The sequence below is a fragment of the Zalophus californianus genome, chromosome 12, assembly GCF_009762305.2.
Source record: "Zalophus californianus isolate mZalCal1 chromosome 12, mZalCal1.pri.v2, whole genome shotgun sequence".
Classification (NCBI taxonomy): domain Eukaryota; kingdom Metazoa; phylum Chordata; class Mammalia; order Carnivora; family Otariidae; genus Zalophus; species Zalophus californianus.
The window spans coordinates 16,305,305-16,329,924 of record NC_045606.1 but is presented as its reverse complement, the minus strand read 5'-3'; the positions used below and the strand labels follow the sequence as shown (position 1 = coordinate 16,329,924).

General features: G+C 43.9%; 1 protein-coding gene and 1 non-coding gene across 2 annotated transcripts in view; both read right to left on the bottom strand.

Moving 5' to 3' along the window:
- LAMB4 (laminin subunit beta 4) overlaps nucleotides 1–24,620 on the bottom strand; it is a 109,778-nt gene that overhangs the window by 25,020 nt on the left and 60,138 nt on the right. Inside the window, exons 15-25 of the mRNA XM_027574784.2 lie at nucleotides 24,379–24,564; nucleotides 22,858–22,973; nucleotides 21,933–22,053; nucleotides 14,431–14,608; nucleotides 13,157–13,300; nucleotides 11,518–11,749; nucleotides 10,907–11,064; nucleotides 9,016–9,240; nucleotides 8,198–8,418; nucleotides 3,624–3,720; nucleotides 469–844 (exon numbers count right to left, since the gene is read on the bottom strand). Coding sequence (XP_027430585.2) covers nucleotides 469–844; nucleotides 3,624–3,720; nucleotides 8,198–8,418; nucleotides 9,016–9,240; nucleotides 10,907–11,064; nucleotides 11,518–11,749; nucleotides 13,157–13,300; nucleotides 14,431–14,608; nucleotides 21,933–22,053; nucleotides 22,858–22,973; nucleotides 24,379–24,564 — 2,054 coding nt within the window. The remainder of the gene's footprint in view (nucleotides 1–468; nucleotides 845–3,623; nucleotides 3,721–8,197; nucleotides 8,419–9,015; nucleotides 9,241–10,906; nucleotides 11,065–11,517; nucleotides 11,750–13,156; nucleotides 13,301–14,430; nucleotides 14,609–21,932; nucleotides 22,054–22,857; nucleotides 22,974–24,378; nucleotides 24,565–24,620) is intronic.
- LOC113912074 lies at nucleotides 12,820–12,923 on the bottom strand. The gene has a single exon (XR_003516697.1). It is a non-coding gene; the product is annotated as a U6 spliceosomal RNA (small nuclear RNA).

Genomic DNA, 24,620 nt, shown 5'->3' with positions numbered 1-24,620 from the left:
TTATATAAGTATATATAACATATAATAAAAGTGACTGCATTTTGAGGAACTTCTCACACTTGCTATATGACTTCACATAAGGTACAGGCTTTTCCAAACAACTGAAGAATTGGGGAAGATTTAGCAAATCTCCCTGAGTGCCTGGTTGGAAAAAAAAATATCTGTATGATAAACGACTCTTTTTCTAATATTGTATCTTTCAGCTCTGCTGGGTTTGGGCTTTCCAAAATCAAGCTCTTAATGATTGCCTTTTTGGTCTAATCGATGGCATCTGGAAAGATCCCATGTAATCCTAAGTAGGTAAGAAAGAGACAGATAGTCATGATCACCAGCCTGGACGCTGACTGAAAAATTATTTCCGTAACGTCCACATAGGTACATTTCGAAATTGAAGGCTGCTTTATAAAGCTCCACAGGAGTCAAGGCAGATCGGGAACTTGCAATCTATTGCTGGAGCACGAATCTTACCGAACTGAGTCCTGATAATCCTTGACGGTTAAGAATTCCCCCGATGAGAAAACAGGATGTTTCAGAATCCTTTCTATTTCAGACATGTTCTCTCTGAGGCCTTTGAAGTCGGCCTCGCAGACCAGCACGGGCTCTCTTTTATCTTGCGTGTCAGCAGCCAGCCTCATTAACCCTTGCACGGCTTTGGAGAGGGCAGACACCGTGTGGTCCCAGGGATCAAAGCAGCCGTGACACCGCAGACAGGCAGGGAATTCCTGGCCGTGACCCCGGGCACAGCGATCGCATCTCGGGCCGCTCACCCCCTCCCGGCAGCGGCACATGCCCGTGTCCTGGTCACAGGGGGGGTTCTGGGCACCTTCCCTGTTGCAGTCACACGCTAAAGGGGAAGACAGAGGGAGCCGAGAATGTCAGTCACTTGGCCTTTTGCTTCTGGCTTGCTCAAGAATCAAGCCCATTCCTCTCCCCTGAGACTGTCCCCGATGCCCATTTTTAAGGTGAACGTTTAAAAACTGGTATAATTACAGAGACCTGGGCAATGGCCATTACATACAGCACTCTTATTTGCATTCCACTAACAAATCAGTTCATGGTTTTCAGAAGGAAAATACAAGGTGTCGTCTTTACTGTGTGAGTGTACACGTGTGGGCTCCTTTGCCTATTCGAGTGAGTAACCTGGACCTAGTGGCGGACGACACACTAGTGTCTGGGGCCACTGTCCCCATGGGTGACTCAGGCATGCCGGCAACCCTCTAAGAATTCTCGTGACCACACTCTGTCTCAACAAAACCCAGCCTGGGGGTTGCTGACCCATGCTGTTTTCCATTATATAAGGAGAACCGGTCCATCCTCAAAAAAAGGGGGGGAAATCACTCCATCATATTTACCCAAAGCAGTTGAAAACTTATTTCTCTATGCAAAACCTGCAGACGGATCTTTATAGCAGCTGTATTCATAATTGCCCAAACCTGGAACAACCAAGATGTCCTGAAGTAGGTGAGTAGATAAACAAACTGTGGTACATGGGATATTTTTCAGGGCTAAGAAGAAATGAGCTATCAAGCCATGAAAAGACATGGAGGGACCTTAAATGCATATCACCTAGTGAACTAAATCAAACTGAAAAGGCTATGTACTGTAGGATTCCAACTACCAGACATTCTGGAAAAGGCAAAACTATGGAGACAGTAAAAAGATAAGTGGTTGGCACGGGCTGTGGGGAGAGGGGTGGCCAGAGAGGAACAGGTGGAGCACAGAGGATTTTTAGGGCAGTGAAAATATTCCGTATGATACCATCATGGCGGATACATGTCCTTATACATTTGTCCAAACCCAGACAATGGAAAATACCAAGAGTGAACCATAATGTGAACTGCGGACTTTGGTGGTTATGGTGTGTCAGTGTGGGTTCCTCAGTTGTAACAAACGAGTCTTGGAGGTGTGGATAATGGGGCTGGCCACACATGTGTGGGCTGTGGGGGTATATGGGAAACCTCTGTACCTTCCTCTCCATTTTGCTGTGAACCTAAAACTGCTCTTAAAAAATCAAGTCCTTTTGAAAAGGGAGACAATTAATTTTGTCTTAGTTAAAAAAACAACAGATGCCACATGTCATTCAGTTGAGTAGGTTTTTGATTAAGGCGGAGGATGGAGGACAGACAGAGCTATGGAAGTTACAGCAATTTCCAGAAGGTCAGGGAATCATTAGCCTATGTCACTGGACTAACTGCAAGGAAAGAGTGATTTAAAAATGCATTTTAAAGCTTGAGTAAAAATGCTAATTACAAATAAAAACTGATTAAGATGCTAGGCTCTTCAGCTAGATACCATCTGTCCAGCACATTGGCTTTGGCACAGAGGCGTCAGCAGGACCCCTCAGGGGCAGCACTATGTCAAGTCACCAGCTTATTAATTGCTCTTTTCCAGGAGCGTTAGAGGGGGTCTGTGGTCTGAGTTGATCATTTGCAAAATTTTCTTTATCAAAGATGAAAGCATTTCAGAAAATGAGATTATTGAAATATTAGAAAGGCACAGAGGAAAGAGGCTCATACAGATTTTCCAGGAGCCAAAATTGATCCCTGGTTTTTTGTTTTGTTTTGTTTTGTTTTTAGCTTACCAAAAGATAACCCTGGTTTTTAATGTAGCAATTCCACTTAGAAAACTAAGTGGGACCAGGGAAACCATTGAGGATATGGATTTGAGTGGGGCAAGGAGATGAAGGCCATTTATTTTAGCCACAAAAGCACATTTAGAAAGGAATAGAGAGGAGAAGAGTTACCATGTGTGGCTGTGGAGAGGTGACCGTAATAAGCCCACCACATCCGATATTTCTTTGGATATTTCTTTTGGCAGCAGACTATAGAGATTCAAAAACACCTCCTAGAACTAACCCAGATTCTCAATCTGTGCTGTCCAATATGGACATGGTAAGTAGCCACTTACCACCCAGGGCTACTGAAATTTAAATGAATTGAACATACAGTTCTTTTCCTCATCTGCACTAGCCACATTACAAGTGCTCATCAGCTCATAGGCCAGTGGCCCCTGCATCCCAATGGTGCCAATCGGACAATTTCCTTCTCTGCAGAAAGTTCTGTTGGATGGTGCTGCTCTAAATCTAAATCCAACAATCAGTGCTAAGACATGGGGCAAAAGGCACTAGACCACGAACTCCATAGGATTAGGGGCCTTGCCTTATTTGCTCATGACCTAGCTTACCCAGTAGGCACACTATGAATATCTTAAAATAAATGAATCAGTGAGTATCTGAAAGATCCAGAGTTATGAGCTCCAAGGTGAGGAAACATCCCCTCTGCTGACTTCCCATGAACCATCTCCCAGCCTGTACCCCCTTCTAGACACTGTTTCTGTCAACATGCTTCCAAATAGCAGAAAACTGGCTACAAGTCATGACCTCGACATCTGTTCCATTTTTAGGGACTTTAAGGAATTGCAATCCAGGCTTCAACACATCTAATATAGCCTATAGTTTGACACAAATCTTTTTATAAGGCTATAAAAATATTGTTTTCAAAACTAAGATTACACATTGTGAATTTTCTATCAAATAAAGGAATTTAAAATTCAGCTGGCTCATAGCATGCTCATGGTCGGAGCAGGTGGACGGTCCTCAGGTTTTTAGAATTAGCAATACTTACAAATGCATCGCCCCAGTGGATCACGGTAATAATTTTCCTTGCACCCTCTGCAGTGTTTCCCATCATAGCCGAATTTACACGGACACTGGCCTGTAAGCTGTAAGAACAGTCACGGGTGAGGAATTGACAAGATTTATGATCTAAAACAAACAATGCATCTTAATACAAAACAGTTTTCCCTCCAGTGGTTTAGAACATACAGCTGTGCAAAGGCAGAGGAAGGATGATTCCCACGGCCAGCAAACACCCTCGGCAAGACCAAGGCTCAGGAGCTAATGTGTTTGGGCGTAGCGCCCCTGAATATACCGCCTGCTTCCTGCTGTTCGAGGACAGGTGGCCCCAAACTGGGAAATATACACAGATGTAAATGAAAACAAAACACATCATGGGAAATGGGCCACATTCTTTTCCTCTACAGTTATTGGATTTAATGCATGACACAGCCAAAGACCCGAACGACTATTCATCAACTGATTTGGAAAATAATGTTTCCATTATGGAACATACAATGGAGTTTCTCCCAATTTTGCTCAACAAAACATTTTTTTTTTTGCAGTCGATGCTTAATCATTTAATGACAGTTATTTAACTGTGTTTTGGTGGAGAGGGCTGATCTTTTGTGCATCCTCCCAACTGGATCCTTGACCAGCTTTTCTGAAATCTGGGGAGGTTAGAAAATTCACAGGAGAAAAATACAGAAACAAATCATTATTGTCACGGTCCTAGGTTATACATGACCAAATCTGCTTAAACTACAGCTCCATAAGTAGCTTGATTTATAAAATGACTGGATCTACGCAGCTTCTGCCCATCTTTGGCATTCCCATTAGCTTCTGCTCAAACATAAGGAGCTGTGGCAAGCAGGCTGTCTCTGAGGCCTGGCACACTGCTGGTTGTCCTTAACTGTTGGACAATCTCTTCTTCCATGGGTGCAGAGTCTGCTCCTTTGTAACTTGTTCCCATTGTTCTGAGCCCTGTTGCACAAAACAGGCAGCCTCCCCCTTCCCTTGGACAGTCCCTCTCCCAACTAGAGATGACCATTCTCAATGTGCATTTGCTTCTTTTCTTTGGGCTGATCACCTCTAATTCCTTCAAGCCTTCATCATAGAATAGCGATGGTTCTACCCACTCTCCTGATTGTCTTCCTTCAGACACATACTAGTTTGTCAATATAATGTTTAAAAGGTGGTACTCAGAAATAAAAACAATGCTCCTACAGCTATCTGACCAGTACAGAGGACCATGGGACAGTGACTGGCCTGAACCCGAGCATGGCATTCCCACTAGTCCAGCCTGAACGGACACTGGGTCTTTGGCAGCCTGGCAACCACTGCTGGCTCACTGGAAACACACAGCGAAAATCCTCAGATGTTTTTCACACGAGCTGGTGCCAGGTTATTACTCCTACTCTGTATTGATGCAATGGATTTTAAAAACCCAGTTGCAAAACTTTCACTTTTATCCTGGTAACATTTCACATTCTTCTTTCCAGCCAACAGGACAGGCTGTTAGGATATCTTGTCTCTTGTTCTAGCTTTATCCCATGAACTTACAACTTTGCCGTATCTGCAAATGTGATAATATTTGGGAAGCATGTTTCTCCACCTCCATCTCAACTGTTGATGAAAATACTGGATGACACATTTGGGCCTCTCTGTAATAGTGCACCAGGGATGGCCAACCGGCTGACACAGAGACACTTACCGGTGGTGGTTTAAACAGCTGGGAATCTAAATATCCACCTGTCTCTTCTATACTCCAAAGAAAGTGTTTCCTGATTTCAAAGAGCAATCTTCCCCAAAGAATCCCCAATGGACCAGACCACCCCAAATGCCCTTGTCATCAGGGGGCTCTCTGGTTAAACCAATGCCATCTGACTGTTAGCTTCATAGGCTTCCCTTTGTCTCCATGACTGGACTGTGGTCTTTGTTGAGTCCTGCTACAAATATGCTTTGTCAGAGGTCTACCGGGCACCTGGGTGACTCAGTTGGTTAAACAGCCAACTCTTGATCTCAGCTCAGGTCTTGATCTCAGGGTTGTGAATTCAAGCCCCGTGTTTGGCTCCATACTGGGTGTGGAGCCTACTTAAAAAAAAAAAAAAAAGAAGAAGAAGAAGAAGCTAACAGGTCTAAGAAGCATGCCAGACAGTGATGTCATGAACCTTAGGGGTTCCTCTTGAATTAGGAAGCCAAGCAGTCATGTGGAGATCTACCATTTGTTCCATGGTCGGTGGCAGCAGGTATGAGGAGTGGATGGGGGGATATAAGACAGGTATGGTCATCTAGTGCTCAGATACCATTCTCCAGTAAAAGGAACCAGTGCTCCGTAAAGAAATGGCTGATTCAGGGCGCCTGGGCGGCTCAGTTGGTTAAGTGTCTGACTCTTGATTTCGGCTCAGGTCATGATCTCAGCGTCATGGGATCAAGCCCTGCGTCAGGTTATATGCTGGGCGTGGAGCCTGCTTAAGATTCTCTCTCTCCCTCTCCCTCTGCCCTCCTCCCACTTCTCTCTCTCAAAAAAAAAAAAAGTAGGAAAGAAAAAGAAAATGGCTTTTCCTAGGATAGGGGCAGGAAATACACCAGATGAGCTTAGAGTATCTTGTCATGCAGAAAGTGCTTAAAAAAGCCCCAAAACCCAACAATAATGAGGTATTGAAACCCACTGAAATTGCTCCCAATGACCAAAGCTGGACTAACTTGAACAGCAAAATAAAGTAGTATCAGATTGTAACTTAAACTATAATATAAATACCCATGACTCCATATAGGTATTAAAAAGTGCTTAATAAATGAAGATATGGGGGACAACAGATAAATCTCCAGTGTGGAAGAATTCCAAATAATTTATGGAGCTACTCTGCCCTCAAGGAAGAAGTGTGAAACTCCCCACTCCTCAAGTGAAGATTGTGCATAGTGACTTTCTTCCAAGGAGCACAGTATGGAAAGAAGGAAAAAAAGTAACTTTACAAAACAGAACCAGGACAAACACTACCTCAGCCAGGTGATTGGGATTAGTGTCAACAGTGATAAGTCATGTAAATAGTGTGTAGCCTTGATATGATGTGATGAGAACAGTGCTTTCCCTCTGCGGGCTTCTTCCTCAAACCCATAGTCCAAGTCCGATCAGGAGAAAACGTCAGACAAATTTGAACAGGGGGACATTTTCCAAAATCCTCCTCAGAATTGTTAAAGTCATCAAAAATAAGGGAAGTCTGAGAAACGTTACGACGAAGAAGAACCTAAAGAGACAAGATCATTAAACGTAAGGTGGTGTCCTGGATGGGGTCTTGTAACGGAAAAAGGACTATAGGTAAACAACTAAGGAAATCTGAAAAAATTATGGACATTAGTTAGTGATAATGTATCAATATTGGTTCATTAAATGTGACAAATCTACCATATTAATGTAAGCTGTTGAAAGCAGAGGAAGCTGGGTGTGGGGCCCATCTTCTTTGTACTATTTTCACAACTTTTCTGGAAATCTATTCCAAAATACAAAATTTATTAAGGGAAAAAAGGGCGTGGTGAGTGTGCGTGTGTGTGTGTGTGTGTGTGTGTGTGTGTGTGTGTTGGAGCAGGAGGGTTGGAGAGAAAGAAAAAGAAAAAAAGGAGAAAGGAAAACACATTCAGTATATGAGAACTACCTTCAAAAGTTGACTTGCATAAGATTTGACCTTTGAATCAGTTGAATAGTGGAGCTGAAATTGGAGGTGAGCCATGCTTATTATTAGTAGTAGTTGGGAAAAGTCCAGTTTCTTAAATTAGCATTTTGATTCCAATTGAACCCTGGTCCCTGTGGCATGGACTGACTCTAAAATTTCTTGTCATTGTTTTACCCTTCCCTCCAATCTCTATTAACGTGGAAAGTATTTCAAAGAATATATTTACTAAGCCAAATACCCTGATCATGATATGAATAGATTTTTTTCCATATAGATGTTATTATATTCGTTTCAAAAATTCCATGCTCGTTATTTTATTGACTAAAAATCGCATGTGCCGTGAGGAAGCATTAATTGTATATTGTATATTTACACAATGCAGATTTGCTCCTAGTACACTACACTGCATCCTTTAGAAACCACTGATGCTGGTCTGGCAAGTAAAGGGACACCTTATTTTACCCATAAGTAAAGTGATTGGCGAGCTGTAGGGAATGACAGCTCAGTTTCTGAAAATGGAACTGTGGGTTCTGCACGCATCCATTGATTTTCATTTTGGTTAATCATCAATTCTGGTTAATGATCAATTTCTTGGAGCTTCCCTGTGATCATACATATGGGATAGGGAAAGAGAAGTTGTCTCTGTTTCGCTGTGCATGAATTCTGACTTCCCCAGTCACAGAGAGGCTTGGAGAAAGCTGAAAGAGGCCAAACTTGACCTTGAGACCTTCGTTGTCTTTTTTAGCGCTTTTCATTCCTTACAAATGCAGACTCTATCCCTGTATAAGGCCAATCCTGTCCAAAAACACTAATTAACAACAGTACATAAAGAAGACATTATTTACAAATTTGGAAACCGCGTCTCACCCTCCCTTCCCACTCTAGCGCCCTAGGTAAGCTCAGAGCATCTTGCCTGGTCACAGTGGCCGCCGTGAGAGGTCTGGGGGTCACAGTCACATGGCTGGCATCCTCTGCTGGGGACCAGATTCCAGTATCCGTCTGCACAACGGTCACAGGCCCGGCCTGTGACATTGGGCAGACAAGGGCATGTGCCAGTGTCAGGGTCACAGAGGCAAGCTCCCCAACCAGGGGGACACTCAGCAGGATTCACCCCGGAAGGATGGCAGGAGCACCCTGGGATAATAGAGCCATTGCTACAGGTAAATTCAGGGATGACCCTGGCATTCCACAAACCACACAAACATTGTATGAATCACTTCTCCAAAGGGCTCAAGGAAGAGACACCTTATGATATTTCAGATTTATCAAAGAATCTAAGTAGGTTGAACCCATTCAACTCTTTCTGATCGCCGCACACAGCAATTTCATGTGGTTCTGCTGACTATGTTCTGAGAGCTCACGATTAGGATGACTGAAAACCTCACTTTTTCCACCTGCCACTCACAGTCTGAAAACAGTTTACTACGTTGACTTGAGTCAACGGAAATAGTTAAATATCTCCTAAAAATGAGCAGTTCACTCCTCCTCTTTTTTTTTTTAGATCATAGACTCAACCCCTTGCCCTCTTCTGCATCAGTGGTTCCCCAATTGATACATTAAAGACACTGGATGAACTGGTCCCAGATCCCTGGAGATTGCCCTCAGTGGGTCGGAGGAATAGTCTAGGAATTGGCCTGTTAATATCCCAGCCCTGTCTGCAGGTGATCCCGGCACAGGCACCCAGGGCCTCGCTCTGCTGCCACGTTCCCCCCGGGGGCCCGGCAGACTTACTCCTGCAGGTCTGATTGACAGCCGATCCAAAGTAACCCGGTTTGCAGAACTGGCAGTGGGGCCCCTGCGTGTTGTGCAAACACTTCAGGCACTCGCCTGTCAGCTGGCTGCAGGACTCGGGGTCCATCACATCCGTGTTCTTGTTGCAGGCACAGGGCTGGCAAGACGCTCCCGAAATTCTGGGATTTCCGAAGAAACCCGCAGAGCATTCTCCACACTGCTTACCTGAATGGAGGGGAGAGGAAACAGGAAAGAGATGAGAAGTGTGTCTGTGTGTGTGTGTGTGTGTGTGTGTGTGTGTGTGTGTCTGTGTGTGTCTGTGTGTGTGTGTGTGTGTGTCTGTGTCTGTGTGTGTGTGTGTGTCTGTGTGTGTGTGTCTGTGTGTCTGTGTGTGTGTGTGTGTGTGTGTCTGTGTCTGTGTGTGTGTGTGTGTGTCTGTGTGTGTGTGTGTGTGTGTGTCTGTGTCTGTGTGTGTGTGTGTGTGTCTGTGTGTGTGTGTGTGGTAGGGGGGTGGGTGTTGGGGGATCAGGGAATGGAGACGGATACAGAGAATAATTAGGACCTTCAAGGGATAATGAGATGTCACACATTGGGGATGAGGAAGGAAAAATGTTCTGAATTAAAACATTCAGTTTAATTTATTATCCAGTCAGGGAATACAATGATTATTCAGAACTAAAAAGCCCTTGGTGAGGAATGCATTCTAGTCCTTAAAAAAAACTACAGGGTGGTAGGCACAGGATTCTGGATCTTTCTATAACTGGGGTCACCCAAGTGTGCCTCGGGACCCAAAGCTGATCTCAGCCCCTGTTCTCTCTGGGGTACCCCCACCCTCACCTGGTTCTGGAGGTGAACCAGCAGCACCCTGAGATGGAAGTCTAGCAGTGAAGATGGTGATAGTGGTTTTCTCGATGTGCGCAGCCTGGAGGGTGTTTTTATCAAGCACTGTGTGGAGAAACCATTCCTTCACACCTCCACCTGCTACCCTTCCAACCACCGGGGAACTGTGGTCAGCTAGGCACCCAAACTGTGGGTCTACCCCCCACATTTTGGTTCATCCCATTTGGGAATGCTCTCGTCCGCCAATCATGGTCTCAGTTATTAAACACTGGTCAACCAAGCCAGAGTGGACATGGACAAGAAACTACATGGGAAGACGTCAGAATGAAGTAGAGACATAGGAAGCAAAAAAGAAAAAATTAGCCATGTCATTTATTATCATGGTGGTAACTATCGTTGAAGAAAATAGCAGCACCATATTTTCAAAATATGATTAAATCAAGTTGAATTCATGTTGTTTCCTTGTTTGCCTTATATGTTTACACTCATGCTTAAACTCTTCAAAATAACATTTTTGGTAGAGTGACAGACACAAATATCGAATTGACTTCTATGGTGTCTGTATGAGGCCCGAATCAGTGCTTCAAGACATTTGAAAAAATAAGTTGTATTTATTAAATATCAGTCAAATTGACTGGTTGGGATTATATAAAGAAAGCATTTGATTAAAATTTTATACTTTTTAATTGCTTATGTTATATGTTACATAAGACATATATATTACTTAATCACCTATGTATCTTAGTTAACATGTGATGGTTTTACTTTAAATAAATTGTTTTGATTTGAACTCATTTGGTCAGTTAGTTTTCCAGAACTATTTAAAAACAGGTATAGCTCAGAGGAATGAGCTCCTCATTGTCATTGGTTTCTGAATCATTCAAATCCTTTGTTCGGTAAAGCAGCAAGGTACCAGATTGTGTCTTCTTACCGTTAACTTCTATTCAGGACCACTCCATTGTTCAGAGCAGATAAATTATGAACATGGGATCATTTTTTAGATAGCATTATGGGATAGGAGCAAAAAGGCATCATGAACTAGACTGCATACCTGCATAACCTTGAAGACAATTGCAGATCACATCTGAGCTCCAAGGATGCTGATAACAGGAATGGGCAAAATATTGGCTACTTGAGGGAACATCTGGACATCGGCAAGGGCGGCAGGACTGTCCTGAAGGAGGATTCCCATAGTAACCATCGATGCATCTGGCAAGACAATTTCTTTTTACCAAATGTTCCCACGAAAAGCTCACATTAGCCAATGTGGATTTGCTATGCTTGAGGACAGTGCAACTCTCAAAACTCTGTATTTTAGAATGCTCACTTCTAAAGTGAAGTAATTTTTTGCTTTACATTGAAAGTCCCAAGGTGTGTAGTCATTAAACTCAATATAGTAGCAGTGAATTTACATGTCACATTTCAGGGACATAAAAAGCAAGGTGCCAGGCCAATAAATGCCTGTTTTTTATTTAATCAGACATGGTCTGGCTCATCACAAGATCTTGAAGGACACCAGGAATGACGCTCTCTCTTCCCCCCACCTCCCATAGCAATCATTCTACACTGAAATACCATTGAGTTTCTACCCAGTGGCCCTTCAGAGAGTGTTGTGACATCTGAACAAAAGAAACAAAATTAAATTGCATGTGGATTCTGTACCTTTCACAGTTTCTTCCAGTTGTAAAACCCCCGCAATTGAAACACGAGCCTGTCTCTGGATCACAAAGTTCGGCGAACCCATTACAAAGGCAAGGGCGGCAGCTGGGGAATCCAAAGTAGCCTTGCAGGCACCGATCACAACGGCGGCCAGCCACCTCCCCCTGGCAGGAGCACTGTCCCGTTATTTGGTCACATACAGGGCTCTTTGAGCCTTGAGGGTGACAGTGACATTCTAGACAAAGAAAGAGGAAATGCTGAGTGGGGGGTAAGTGGTGTGCTGGGGGAATGAGTGACGGTCCTGATTTTGTAGCAGCTGAACTTACTGTTGCATCCCGATCAGGTACATAAAGTGAGTCTGAGAACCTGGCATGCACTGAGTACCGGGTCAATGTTTGTCATACAATTCCCTGATTCACCCAATAAACAGTACGCTGTGAGCCATCGGGGCTTATAAGCATTGTTTATACACAGGACCTGAACAAATAGCGTGTTCTTAATGACTCGAACTTCTAATTAATCAAGTCAAACTTCAAGATTCTAAAAAAATATAAAAACCCCCTCTCAGGGTGGTTGAGTTTTTCTTTTTCCTCAGTGAGATCACAGAGGCTCAATCCTTCTCTAGAAAATTGTTGAATCCTCGGAGCCAATCTTCCCTACACAAAGACAGGAGGTGGAAAACAGGCTTGCTCCTTTGTGTATACCCCTTTGTGAATCTCAAGCACTTCATTCTTTTGTTTTTTTTAAGAAAGGGACACAAAAATGATCATGGACCCGAGCACTGTGTGCTGGGTTGACAATGACCAGGAAAGTATGCCATCTCTCTGAATCATGACTAAAAAGATATGTTGTTCCTTTACCTGAAAGAATTAAGCTATCTGGAGATAACCACCAAAGACAGGTTTCTGTGGGGAACAGTATTTTCACTAATGGTTTACGGCGTGAACGGAGAACTATATCCCCTGAACACGGGAGTCATGGGACTGGGTTGCCACCACGTAGGGACAAAGACCTGTCTAAGCCCATATTAACGTGTATGTTAACGTGCCGCTTACAAAATCAGTTCCGTGGCTGTTTGCCACCCCAGCATCAGAGAGGCCGATATCCAGGTGGCAGAGCTGTCCCCTTCTTTGACTTCTCAATCTCACTGTTCTTTTGGCCTGGCCAGCCACTGGGTTTCTGTGCCAGATCATACAGCTGGGTTGGCACAGCCAACTCCTTTCCCAGGGTTCTCACATCCTCCCTGGACTGCCATCTCTTTGATACAGACTGCACACTCCCAGAAGCCCGGGCCGTGCTTTTACCATCACTCGTGACGCCTTCACAAATCTGCGTGTCCTCCTTGCACACGGGCCACGCTAATCTCTGTATCATTCCAAGGTTAGGATATGTGCTGTCGAAGCGAGCACCATCACTCATGATTCCTAATGGAGCTCTGTATCCATTTGCTGCCCTCTGAACGGATCAATGAAATATGATAGAAAAATTTTCCCATACATTTTATCTACGTAGAGACAGCCTGAGTCATGTCGTCAAATTCCCAGTCTCCTCCTCTTTGAAAGACCCACACTGATTTTCCTGCCTTTGAAACGCCAATGTTGTGACCATGCAGGTCTTTCCCCATCTGTTTTTTGCTACGTACGGTGACAGCCATGATGTCCCAAACCGTAGCTTCCTGGTGAGCACCTGTCACAGCAGCGCCCGGCCACGTGAGGCTTGCACTGGCACTGGCCCCCAAGTCGGCTACAGCTGGGCCCCCCCGAGCCCTGGGGGTGACACTTGCAGGCTGTGGAGAGCCAAAGAGGGCAGTTAGAGGTGAAGGAAGCGACAGAGAAGCACCTGGTCCTGTTGGGAGCTTTAGTTCACTTGCTTTTGTTTGGTACTTCTCTCATCCTCGATTCCTTCATCTGTGAAATGGGAAAAATATAGGATCTACCCCAGGGGATTATAAGGATTAAAGACAATAATGCCCGTGAAGTACTTAGAACTGTGTGGCAGGTAGTAAGTGCTCAATAAACATGACTTAATACACATAGCTTAACAATAAATGTTACTTAACAAGTTAATGAAAGGCTTAAAAGAAATTGTTTTAGTAATTAACTGCTCCAATATAATTAGCATTATTGATATTATTCCTTCAAATCCTGATGATCTATGTTGGTGCTGGACCATCCGTTTGATTTCCCTTCTTCTGTCTCTTTCATGGGGTTGTGGGCACCCTGAAGCCAGAGTCCTGCAGTGTAATGGGAGAAGCATTTGCCCAGAACTCAGGAACCCCGAAGTCTCACTGGAGTTGTCACTCTATAGCAGCGGTTCTCAACTGGGGGGAGACTTTGTAAACCCCTCCTCCTGGAACATATGACCAAGTTTGAAGACATTTTTGAATGTCACAACTGGAGGGAAGGTGCTACTGGTATTAGGTGGGCAGAGGGTAGAGATGCTGCTAAACCTCCTATAATGCACAGAATAGCCCCCCATGACGACTCCCCCGACAACCAAGCATTATTCAGCCCCAAATTTCAGAACGAGAAACACAGCCCTAAGGTTTAGTGAAATGGACAAGTTACCTAATGTGTTTGGACCCCAAGAGTCTCATTCACTGAATGAAAGTTTGAGGATGAAAGAAGTTGTTTAGAGTTCATTCCAGCCCTAAAATTCCAGGGTTCCAAATAAGTATTTTAGGACCATTGTTCCAGTATCCTAGCAGCCAAATGCTACTACAAGGCTCCTTTTTTTATACACTTACTGTACTGTGTACTGGGATTCCAACACATCAACAGACTCTGTTGTATATCTAATCATTGGGAAATTGTCATTGACATTGATTGTTTGGAGTAGATGCTAAAATAAATTAAATCGATTCATTCACATTCTAAAAAGCTGTGCGTCGGTAGAGCCCACTGGGCCAATACTCACCTACTGCCCCGTTGTGTAGCCTGGCAGACATGCTGACTATCAGCCTTTCACACACACCGGGAAGCGCTTGAGGTCCCGTCTTCGAGGCAATTTCAACACAGTTGTGCAGCTGATATTCATCTAAATCCTGCTTGCTGCAGAAATTCTCCAATGAATTGATTTGGGGAATCAGACCAAGCTTTTGAAATAACGCAAAAAGAAGACCTAGGTTCATAACTGTCTCCTGTTCAAGATTCTAGTTGTATAAACAATTAGATCTATGAGAAAGTGCTTACAACGGAAGATTTTAGGATTTTCTTTGTATTTAAGAAATCTTTAAATATTTACATTTATTGACTTGGGACAAAGAAAATAAGACTTTTTTTTTACCATCCTTATTGTATTTTTAGCTAGCTCATAAATTTGTCTTAGATTTCAAAAACTTTTAACTAGGCTACTTGTGATAAATTCGGGAATTACGGCTTAGCGCATTCCATAGTATTATCGTGGAACTCTAAATCCACAGAACTCTCCTTTTAAACATTTTGTCCTTTTCAATTCCATATGAACAGTAGTGTCCTACATCAAACTATCTGCCTCTTGGAGAGTCACAGTGTAGATTAACATACGAAAGCTCTGAGAAGTCCTGCAAGAGAGATATTTTTAGACTCAGTGCTTTCCTGCTTATTTAACTACTTGGTCCTATATTCAAGTAACGCTAACACCCCACAAACTCAGTATCTCACAGATGCATTCTGTGAATTGCCGGCTTAGAGTACACAGCTATTAGAGGGGCAGATGCATTGTTCTAAGCTTATTCTTGAGGAGGCATCATCTACAGTTTGACCCTATGCGAAGAAAAGCCATATGGTTATATTTCTTGAGAAGATTTTGCCTGTGTTATAAGCTATTACCACCTTAAATGTTTTTCAGTGGTGTGGCTGATGCAGTGGAGAACATGTTGGTATAAGAGAATCGATCACACCAAGTTGGTCAGCACTGAAATTAAGATTTAATTCAGCAGGTCAAGTTAAAAGAGAGAACCAGGGGGCCCAGATAAATCTCCCCTGGCCTTCTTGTTTTGTCCATACTGAACCTTGTTCCCATGGTCCTTTGCTTCGAGGACCCTTTCAACCACCCCTCCCCCCACGCCCATTCACACCCCTGGTCCTTCTCTCTTTGCCCTTTGACACGCCAGGGGTGGAATCTCAGCCCTGGATGCCCATTTCACAGTGTCTCCACGCCTCAAACCACTATCTTCATTCTCCCTGCATTCCCGGATGGACCACTCACTGCTCTTCCTACTCTGGCTTCACAGAGGAAATGGAGCCTCCCGCTTCCTGCCTCCCAGACTCCGAGCGCACAGGTACTACCCCTGTCCCTGGCTCGGCGCTTATGAAGAAGTGTCCCAGGGGAAGAGATGTCTGCCACTGTGCCTTCTGCCCTCGGGAAACTTCTCTGTGGATTATACTTTCTTTCTTTAATCTCTTCCTTTCAACTGGTATTTAAACGTGCTGAAATCTCTCCCATCCGTAAAATCACCTCCTTGATCTCATATATTCCTCCTGCCACTGCCCCCGTCTCTGCCCTTTGACTCCTTGATAGCCACATTTCTTGAAACATTGTTTCCTTGCTGTCCTCACGCCTCTTCCCGCATTTACTCTTCACGCCAATGCTGCACCTCTCCTTCCACCCATCCCTCAATGTTGGGGTCCTCGGGGTTCTCTCATCAGCCCCTCCCTTACTCCACACCCCCCTTCTAGGCGACCTTGACAATGCTGTGCCTTCAGTTACCGTCAGTATAGATTGCCGACATCTCCACCTAGGTCTCCTGCCCACATCTCAGTTACGGGCTCCAGATCCGCACAGACAAGCTTACTGGTCATCCCACAGGCCCTGCAAACCAACACACCTGAAACCCGCTTTCCTCCCTGTGCCTGTTGGCAGGAGACAGTGTCAGCAGCTGCCAAGCTACTCAATGTAGAAGACTGAAGAAGGTCATCTTTGATACTTGCCCCTTTGCCATCAACACTGCCCACTGCCCCACACATCAAGTCAGTCACAAGCCTGGTCCATCTAAGCTCTCAAATGTGTCTAGGATGCATTCATCTTTCTTTGCCCCCCCGTCCCTGCTCTAATGGAGGCCATCCAGATCACCATGGTGGCAGCCCAACAGATGTCCCATCTTCCACTCTTTCCCCTTCCCCCATCAATTTTCTACCCTGTAGTCACAGTGATTCCTTAAAAGGCAGTTTGTTCATCTAACCCCTCCTTCAAACCTTCAGTGGCTTCTTTCTCTTACCCCTGTGTCCCCCTGCCCCCCAACCTCCCGGTTCAGTGGTTCTCAATATGGGAGGTGCCATCCCCTAAGGGGCACTTTGGAATTCCAAGGGGTAGTTTTGGTTGTCATGGCCATCGGATGAGGTATGTTACTGGCTTTTAGCAGGTGCAGATCAGAAATCCCTGACGTTTTGACACAAAGGAAAATCAGCCCATGTTTCACCGAACATCCATGCAGGAGAAATCTTTGTTTATGATTATAAGGTCAGAAAGCCTTATTCTCTGTTCTAAAAACATGACTGCAACATGTTTGCAACACTCCTGCTTTCATGGCTGTCTCACACTGAGGGATTCTACACCTTGGAGCATGTCCCTGTCTCATGTGTCTGCGGCGTATTCATGCCAGTGTGCATATTGAAGTACATAACGTTCCTCTATAAATCACTTTCCTTTTATGTCTCTTTGTATTCGCACACTACATTGACATTCTTTGGAAGGTATGTATGAAGGTAGGCTATAATGCCCATGAATTGCATTTCAAATCAGTAATGAGTGTTGGAAAACATTTGCAATAAAAAGAGGAGGTTGAGTCGGGTGATGCTGAGGATCACTGCTCGAGGCACCCCGAGCTTTTCTGTTCAGTGACCTGCCATGGCTTCCAGTACCTCTCAGACCACGCTGCCATTTCCCGTGTAACTGTCTGCATCCCCCCTTTAGAGAGGAAGCCCCGGCATGTCGGTGCTTGTCTCATTCACACCTGTGCCTACCACAGTGTCTAATTCACAGTAGCTACTTCATAAATATTTGCTCAATGAAGACATATACACACCTGTCTAGTGTGGTCTTTCAAGTTGATACCAAAATGACGGCGTTCCCCAAACACACACGGAGTGAAGAGAGATGCAGAAGGAAGCCGGACAGGCTAGGGTTGGGGATGAAGGCAGCCAACCAGGGGTTCGTTATCTATAGTTACTTGTCTGAGGCAGTTTTGAGGAGGCCAGTCCTGGCACCCAACTGATGGGCCAGATGGTAAGAGTCCCTGTCAAGCTATAGGATTTTGTAACTCACTTCTTCTAGAAACTTCTAAAGACTTTGTTTACCAAGTGTAGTCCATCCCATGGTTTAAAAGAATGGCAGTTTTATATTCTAGAATGGCTAATATACTTTCGACTCTAAACACATTTTCATGGAAACATATATCATGAAATCAGGGTGACTGAAGGAAATTTGTGACTGTCTCACTAGGCTTGCCAAACAAAAGCTATTTCTGCGGAAGGAGCATCCAGGGTTGACCAAAGCTTTCATCCGGGCTTCTTGGTAATGCATCCTGGTCTTAGATATAAATGTTAATCTGGCTGTAGGAGAAAAATGAACTGTGAAAGGGCCAGGGTTCAGGCAGTCAAGCATCTTCCCAGAGCCGCAAAATTGGTGGTGTGGAAATAACTGCATTAGTCTGTAATCAGAAAATGTGCATTGGCTTTCTCCTATGGACATCCGGGGTCAGGGACTCAAAGGGACACTGTAGGTGCCCTGCCCAGATCTTCCCGTTCACCAGCTGCTGTGGCATTGGCCGCTAAAGGCTCACAGCTGTCCCTTTCTCCAGAAACTTGGACTCAGCCAACTAGTCCAGAAGTGAACGTACTCCCTGGGGGATGGGTGGGGTGGATGACTTGGGCGCACACAGGCTCCACCACTTTGCCTCGAGGTGCAATTAGCTCGGTGGTACAATTACGTTCCCAAGCTCCCTGTGGGATCAGCTACACTTCAGCGCAGATCACATCCTTACTCTGTTCTTTCCCCTGTCCCCCGCGCCTCTTCTCCCACAAGCACACCCTCAATAAATCAGGGGGACCTAAGTCCCTGTCTCAGCTCCGGCTTCCGGGGAATTTGACCCGAAAGAGGGACCTAGCCTCCCTTCTGAGGTTCTGACACTTTGCCAAGATCAGGCTGCTCTCCTAATTTTCATTCAGGTTTCATGGTTTTTGTAGCTATATGTAAGAGATGATTGCTTGAAAACTGATCAAATGGAAATATTTTTCAGTTAATTTCAAATTACCCATTTGTATTATGTATCTATCAAATATCACTGCAATGATTTTATTTACACGTCCGTCTTCTGTATCAGACTGAGAATTATTTGAGGGAAGGGACCACAGCTTACACCCCGGGAACCGGCACAGTATCAGCCCATGTATGCACAGTGAATGGGTGATGAATGGATAATTTGTATGGATGCATGAAATACAGCATCAAGTCATAAACTATTATACATAAAATTATAAATAGTGAATATAAAATATTCAGGATATGGATTTAAGATGAGGAGTATCTTGGCTCTTATAAATTTGAGTTTCATGACTATCATTATAATAATAAAATCTCTTCCTGATGTATCAATTCCTTAATTTCTTCCTTTTCCTTTTTCTACTCTGCGTGGGTTCCCAACTTTTAGCTTTTTCCCCCTAAATTAAATCTGTTGGATTTGATTTTCTTTCTTTGTAACTCATGTGTTGGTCCGTGAGTGCAGTTCTATTTGAAGTTCCTGGGCAGAGAATAGGACTTACATGGGTAGGGAAATCACGATAGTTTAAACTCTCATTCAAGAGGTTGTTTCTATTTTCCACTTCATTTCTGCTGTAACATGGTAGAACCTCACCACAATATCAGACGGCCCTCCAGGTGCAATATTTAGACCATCTTTGGGTAAGGATGCCAGATAAAATACAAATCACCCAGCTGAAACTGAATTTCGGAAAAGAAATGAATAATTTTTTAGTATGTCTCATGCAGCATTTGAGGGCAATATTTTGGACATATTTATACAATATTCAAATCTGAGTGTCCCGTTTTTCTCCTTCTTTCCTTCCTTTCTTCCTTCCTCCCTCCTTCCCTTGCTCCTCCCCTCCCTCCCTGCTTCCTTCCTTCCTTCCTTCCTCCCTCCCTCCTTCCCTTGCTCCTCCCCTCCCTCCCTGCTTCCTTCCTTCCTTCCTTCCTCCCTCCCTCCTTCCCTTGCTCCTCCCCTCCCTCCCTGCTTCCTTCCTTCCTTCCTTCCTTCCTCCCTCCCTCCTTCCTTGTTTTCTAAATTTTGCAATCCTATCTCTGGTAAAATAATCTTATATAATGGCTTTTTCTAGATGTTACAATACCTGAACTTGTTGAATAAATTCCAAGATACACCTGCCTCATACTGAGTTCTATAGTAGATGATGAAACAGCAAAGTTCCAGGTTATAAATTTAAAATGTTCAATGGTTAAAAATTAAACTTTAAAAGACACAATTCATGAAATATGGACATACAACTAATTAAAGCAGGGATTGTCAAGCTTCCTATAAAATGCTAGACAGTAAATATTTTTGGCTTTGTGGGTCATAAGGCCTCTGTGGCAAGTACTCAGCTCTGTCTTTGTAGCTTGAAAACAGTGGTAGATAATATATAAACAACTGGCCAGGGGCGCCTGGGGGGCTCAGGCGGTTTGGCACCTGACTCTTGGTTTCAGCTCAGGTCATGATCTCAGGGTCGTGAGATGGAGCCCTGTGCCAGGCTCTGTGCTGAGTGCAGAGTCTTCTTGGATTCTCTCTTCCTCTCTGTCTGCCCCTCGTCCCCCCAAAATAAATAAATCTTTTAAACAACTGGCCATAGCTGTGTTCAAATAAAACCTTGTAGGACAGTAGTTTGCCAATTAAATCATGATATTAGAAGGTTCTCACAAATACTTTATTTTGTTTTTTTTTTAAGATTTTATTTATTTTGAGAAAGAGAGAGTGAGTGAGAGAGAGAGCATAAGCAAGGGGGAGGGGCAGAGGAAGAGGAAGAAGCAGACTCTCCACCAAGCAGGGAGCCCAACGCTGGCTGGACCCCAGGATCCCGGGATCATGACCTGAGCCGAAGGCCGAAGGCAGACTCTTAACTGACTGAGCCTCTCAGGCACCCCTCTCACGAACATTTTTAAAAATGCAGCTGTAACAAATGAATTTGATTTTTATCCACACAATTACTTTAAAAAAAATTCCACACAATTCTATACAATTCTGCTGAAGGTGGAATGAACCCGATACTTTCACATATTTCTGATGATCGTGAGAGTTAATTGGAGAATACTTTCCAGAAATTAATTTGACAGGCTATTTCAAGAGCCATAAACCTGGACAAGTAGGAAATAGATACTGGTAAGTGAAGGCTTAAATTTCCTCAGTGCCCAAACTCTGCCCAGGGACTAGCCTGGGCCTGAAGTTCTGTACAGAGTGAGAGGTTTGGAAGGAATATCTGTGGCCCAACTTTGTGGGGGAAAGGCGTTAAAAGAAGTCATTTGAAGAAATATTATGCATCATTCCTAAATGTGATAAGAAGACTACATAAGCACCATAAGAAAATGCTTATGCTATAACAGGAACTACAAAACATCTATGTACGAGTGCTCTGATCACAGCGATATAAAAACACAGTATATATAGAGTGGAACTTACAAGACGCTGACAATTAAAGTGGCAGAATTTGTCCCAGAACTTTCTGCAATGCTAGGACACTGTGGTGGCTCAGAGTGGGGGCTCTGGCATCAGGGAGTCTGGCTCTGATGGCAGACTCCTCTCTCACTGTCTCTGTGACCCTGTGCCTCAGTTCTGTGGTCTATAAAATGGGGACAACAGTACCTCCCTCACAGAGTGGTTGTGAAGACTAAACAATAGAATAGGTAAAACACCTCCAACTGTTGCTGGTGCATGCTGTTCTGTAAGGTTTGCAACTGGTCTTAGGTGACGTTTATAGAGAATCAGTGGTTTTTCTTCTTTTTTTTAAAATAATTTTTAATTGTTATGTTAATCACCATACATTACATCATTAGTTTTTGATGTAGTGTTCCATGATTCATTGTTTGTGCATAACACCCAGTGCTCCACGCAGAGTGTGCCCTCTTTAATACCCGTCACCAGGCTGACCCATCCCCCACCCCCCTCCCCTCCAGAAACCTCAGTTTGTTTTTCAGAGTCCATCGCCTCTCATGGCTCATCTCCCCCTCTGACTTACTCTCCTTCATTCTTCCCCTCCTGCTATCTTCTTCTTCTTTTTTTTCTTAACATATATTGCATTATTTGTTTCAGAAGTACAGATCTGTGAGAATCAGTGGTTTTTCTAATGGAACAAACTCATTTATACTTCTAAAGAAACATTTCACCATGGAGTCTAAAAGTAGAATGATAACAGGGCTCAGTTTGGAAGGCAGCACCCCCGTCGCTCCGTGATACTTACTGAATCAACCAGGATGTGCGAATAAGCGTGGGACCCTCCTTCCAAAGGCTGGGAAAAATAGACATCTATGGAATATTGTACATCTGGTTCTAAACAGATGGGTGTGGGAAGCAGCATGATTCTGTATGAAGAGAAATAAAGCAACAATTCAGTGACAAAAGTACAGTCATATAACCTAAGCGGCCAGGGTATTTGGTGGTATCCCACCTGTGTGGACGTGGGTTTGACCGTGGGGTAGGGGCCAGGTCTAGACCGGTTCAGGTGCACTGGGTGGACAGCAAATTCACTCTCAGATTCTCTCTGTGGCTCTTGCATAGGATTGTGCCAAATAGCAAAGCTTAGGAACTATTAGCCATGGGTTGTCATGACTGCACTGCGAAAAGGATAGAACAAGTGTCCTTCATCCTATCTACCATGCTAATCTCAACAGGGTCTCTTGTTCTATTTTGCCACAAATCTCTGATGCAAAATTAGTGGCCTCAAAGTTAGTAGCTTTTTTTACCTGACAGACTCTCAGCTGTTGAGATAATGCCAGCTAAATATTTGACTCTTACTCTTGTAGCATTTCACTCTCGCACCTCTCCAGGCCATCTGGGGAAAGGGAAAGGAACATTCCAGACTGAGAATCAGGAGACTGGGGCTAGAATCCTGGTTCTGCAGTACGTTAGCTATGAGACTGGGGCAGGTCTCCAAGTAGTCTCATTCTCAATTCCCTCCTCGCCTGATGAAGAGAAAGTCTACCTCAGTGAGTTGTTAGCAAGATAAAACACGATCTTAAATGTGTTTAGTGTAGCCCACAGCAAGCACTTAATGTCACCGTTTCCTTTAATGCACCTCTTCTCCTGCTTAGTTCTTTGATACAAATTACTGACAGATGAACAATTCTAAGAAGCCTTCCATGTTTGAGGACAGGTCCCAAGCATACCTGGAAGCCTCTGGTAAAGGGAAAGACGGAGGCCGTGGCCATGGACTCTCGCGTGGACAGTGCTCACTCCCTCCAAGGGGGTTAACCAGGACCTGGACAGTCCAGTCGGCTGTGGGCTAGACGGGCAGGACATAAAAAGCATGTCCTTGTGAGGATGCATGTACAACACACACCTCAAGGACAGCACTTGGACTTGAAACCACAACCCCCAGCCCTCTCGGAAAATGGAATTTACGAGCGAAGTCTGAGAGGCTCACTCTCAGCTCTAACTCGCTGACGTCTGAATGGCAACCCAGGTAGACCCAGGAATATTATTTCTGGCTGTAGCTCTAGTTCATGGGCTGGAAAAGCCCTGGCGCTCCTGACAGGCCTCGTCTTTAACCTCTGTCTCCCAGAGAGTCAATTAATGTACCTGTCCCTGTATTACAGAACAAAAATGGAAATTTGGAATCCTTCACAAAAGCTTATATCCTTTTTTTCATGCTATTGTATAAATATTATTATATAAATGTATCATTATATAGATTTTGTTATGTAATATTTGATGATTATATTGCTAAATCTATTTATATGTGTCTAAATATGCATATATATATATTTATAGTATATGCTAATCAGCTATACTCTGAAAGCCATGCAATTTGGAAATGCTTTTTAAAGATGCCACAGATGTGTCCTCTCTAGGGAAAAATTAAAATATATATATCATATTTTTAATGATGAATCATACTCCCCAGGTCCAAGTTCACTGAAGTCCCTTGGCCTTCATTTATAAGTGAGCAATAGAGAATTACGTCATATCAAGAGTTTCAAAGTGGATCAGCAGTTCTGCTCATACAACATAACAGGAGCATTTCTAGAATGTGGTCCCCAGAGGAACCCTGGGGGCTCTGAGACCATCCCCAGCCTTATAAAATATTTTTCAGGGGAAATGGTCTGTGGGGTTTCAGATTATCAAAGAAAAGATTATGCAGAGAAAAGGTTAGGGGCCACCACTCTAGATGGAGTGTTTTTCTGATTTGGTTTCTATCTGCCTTAGATATTTCTCAAAAGGCAGGGGGAGGAGGCAAGAGGAGCTGCCTGCCTTTAGCTTTTTTCTTGTTTCAGGGTAAATTCCAAGTGCAAAAGAAATGCCTCTTCTGCGTGAATCTGAATCTCTGCACATAGGTTAGCTTATTAAATTTTTAGAAAATTTTTAGAAAAAAGTCCCAGGAGGCCAGAATTTGTGTTAGTTTAGTTTTTCATTGTTCTTATACAAACATTCCATCACCACTTCCTTAGACCCTGTACCTTAGATATGTAACTTCAAATGCAGCTTCTCTCCACGGAATAAAGCATGTATGCCTCTGGCTTACTATGTTGTTTTAATATTGCTAGGAAATTCTTTGATTTCTAATGCTCTCCAGATGTTCTACTTTTTGCAAATCATTTTCTGATGACCCTAGCAAGACTGGAATGGAAACTCATAGTTCGAGAATGCACTTCAGTCAGCCCTTTACCCCTAAAGAAGAAGTTGGATACCTGAGTTTCGTAGCGAAGAGCAATGGTGAAGTTCATGGGAAAGGAAATGTTGTTGACAGCAAATCTCAAGCCAGCCCCAGGGAGAACCCTGGCAAATCCAGGTCCAGTCCACGCAATGAGGGTCCCAGGAACCGGTTCTCGGAAAACAACGTGAAGGGCAGGCACCTGGCCAAAAGTCACTGAGCCCTAAAATTGGAGAGGAATGCACACAGCTTTGCCTCGAGTCAAGTCCTGGAAGAGCT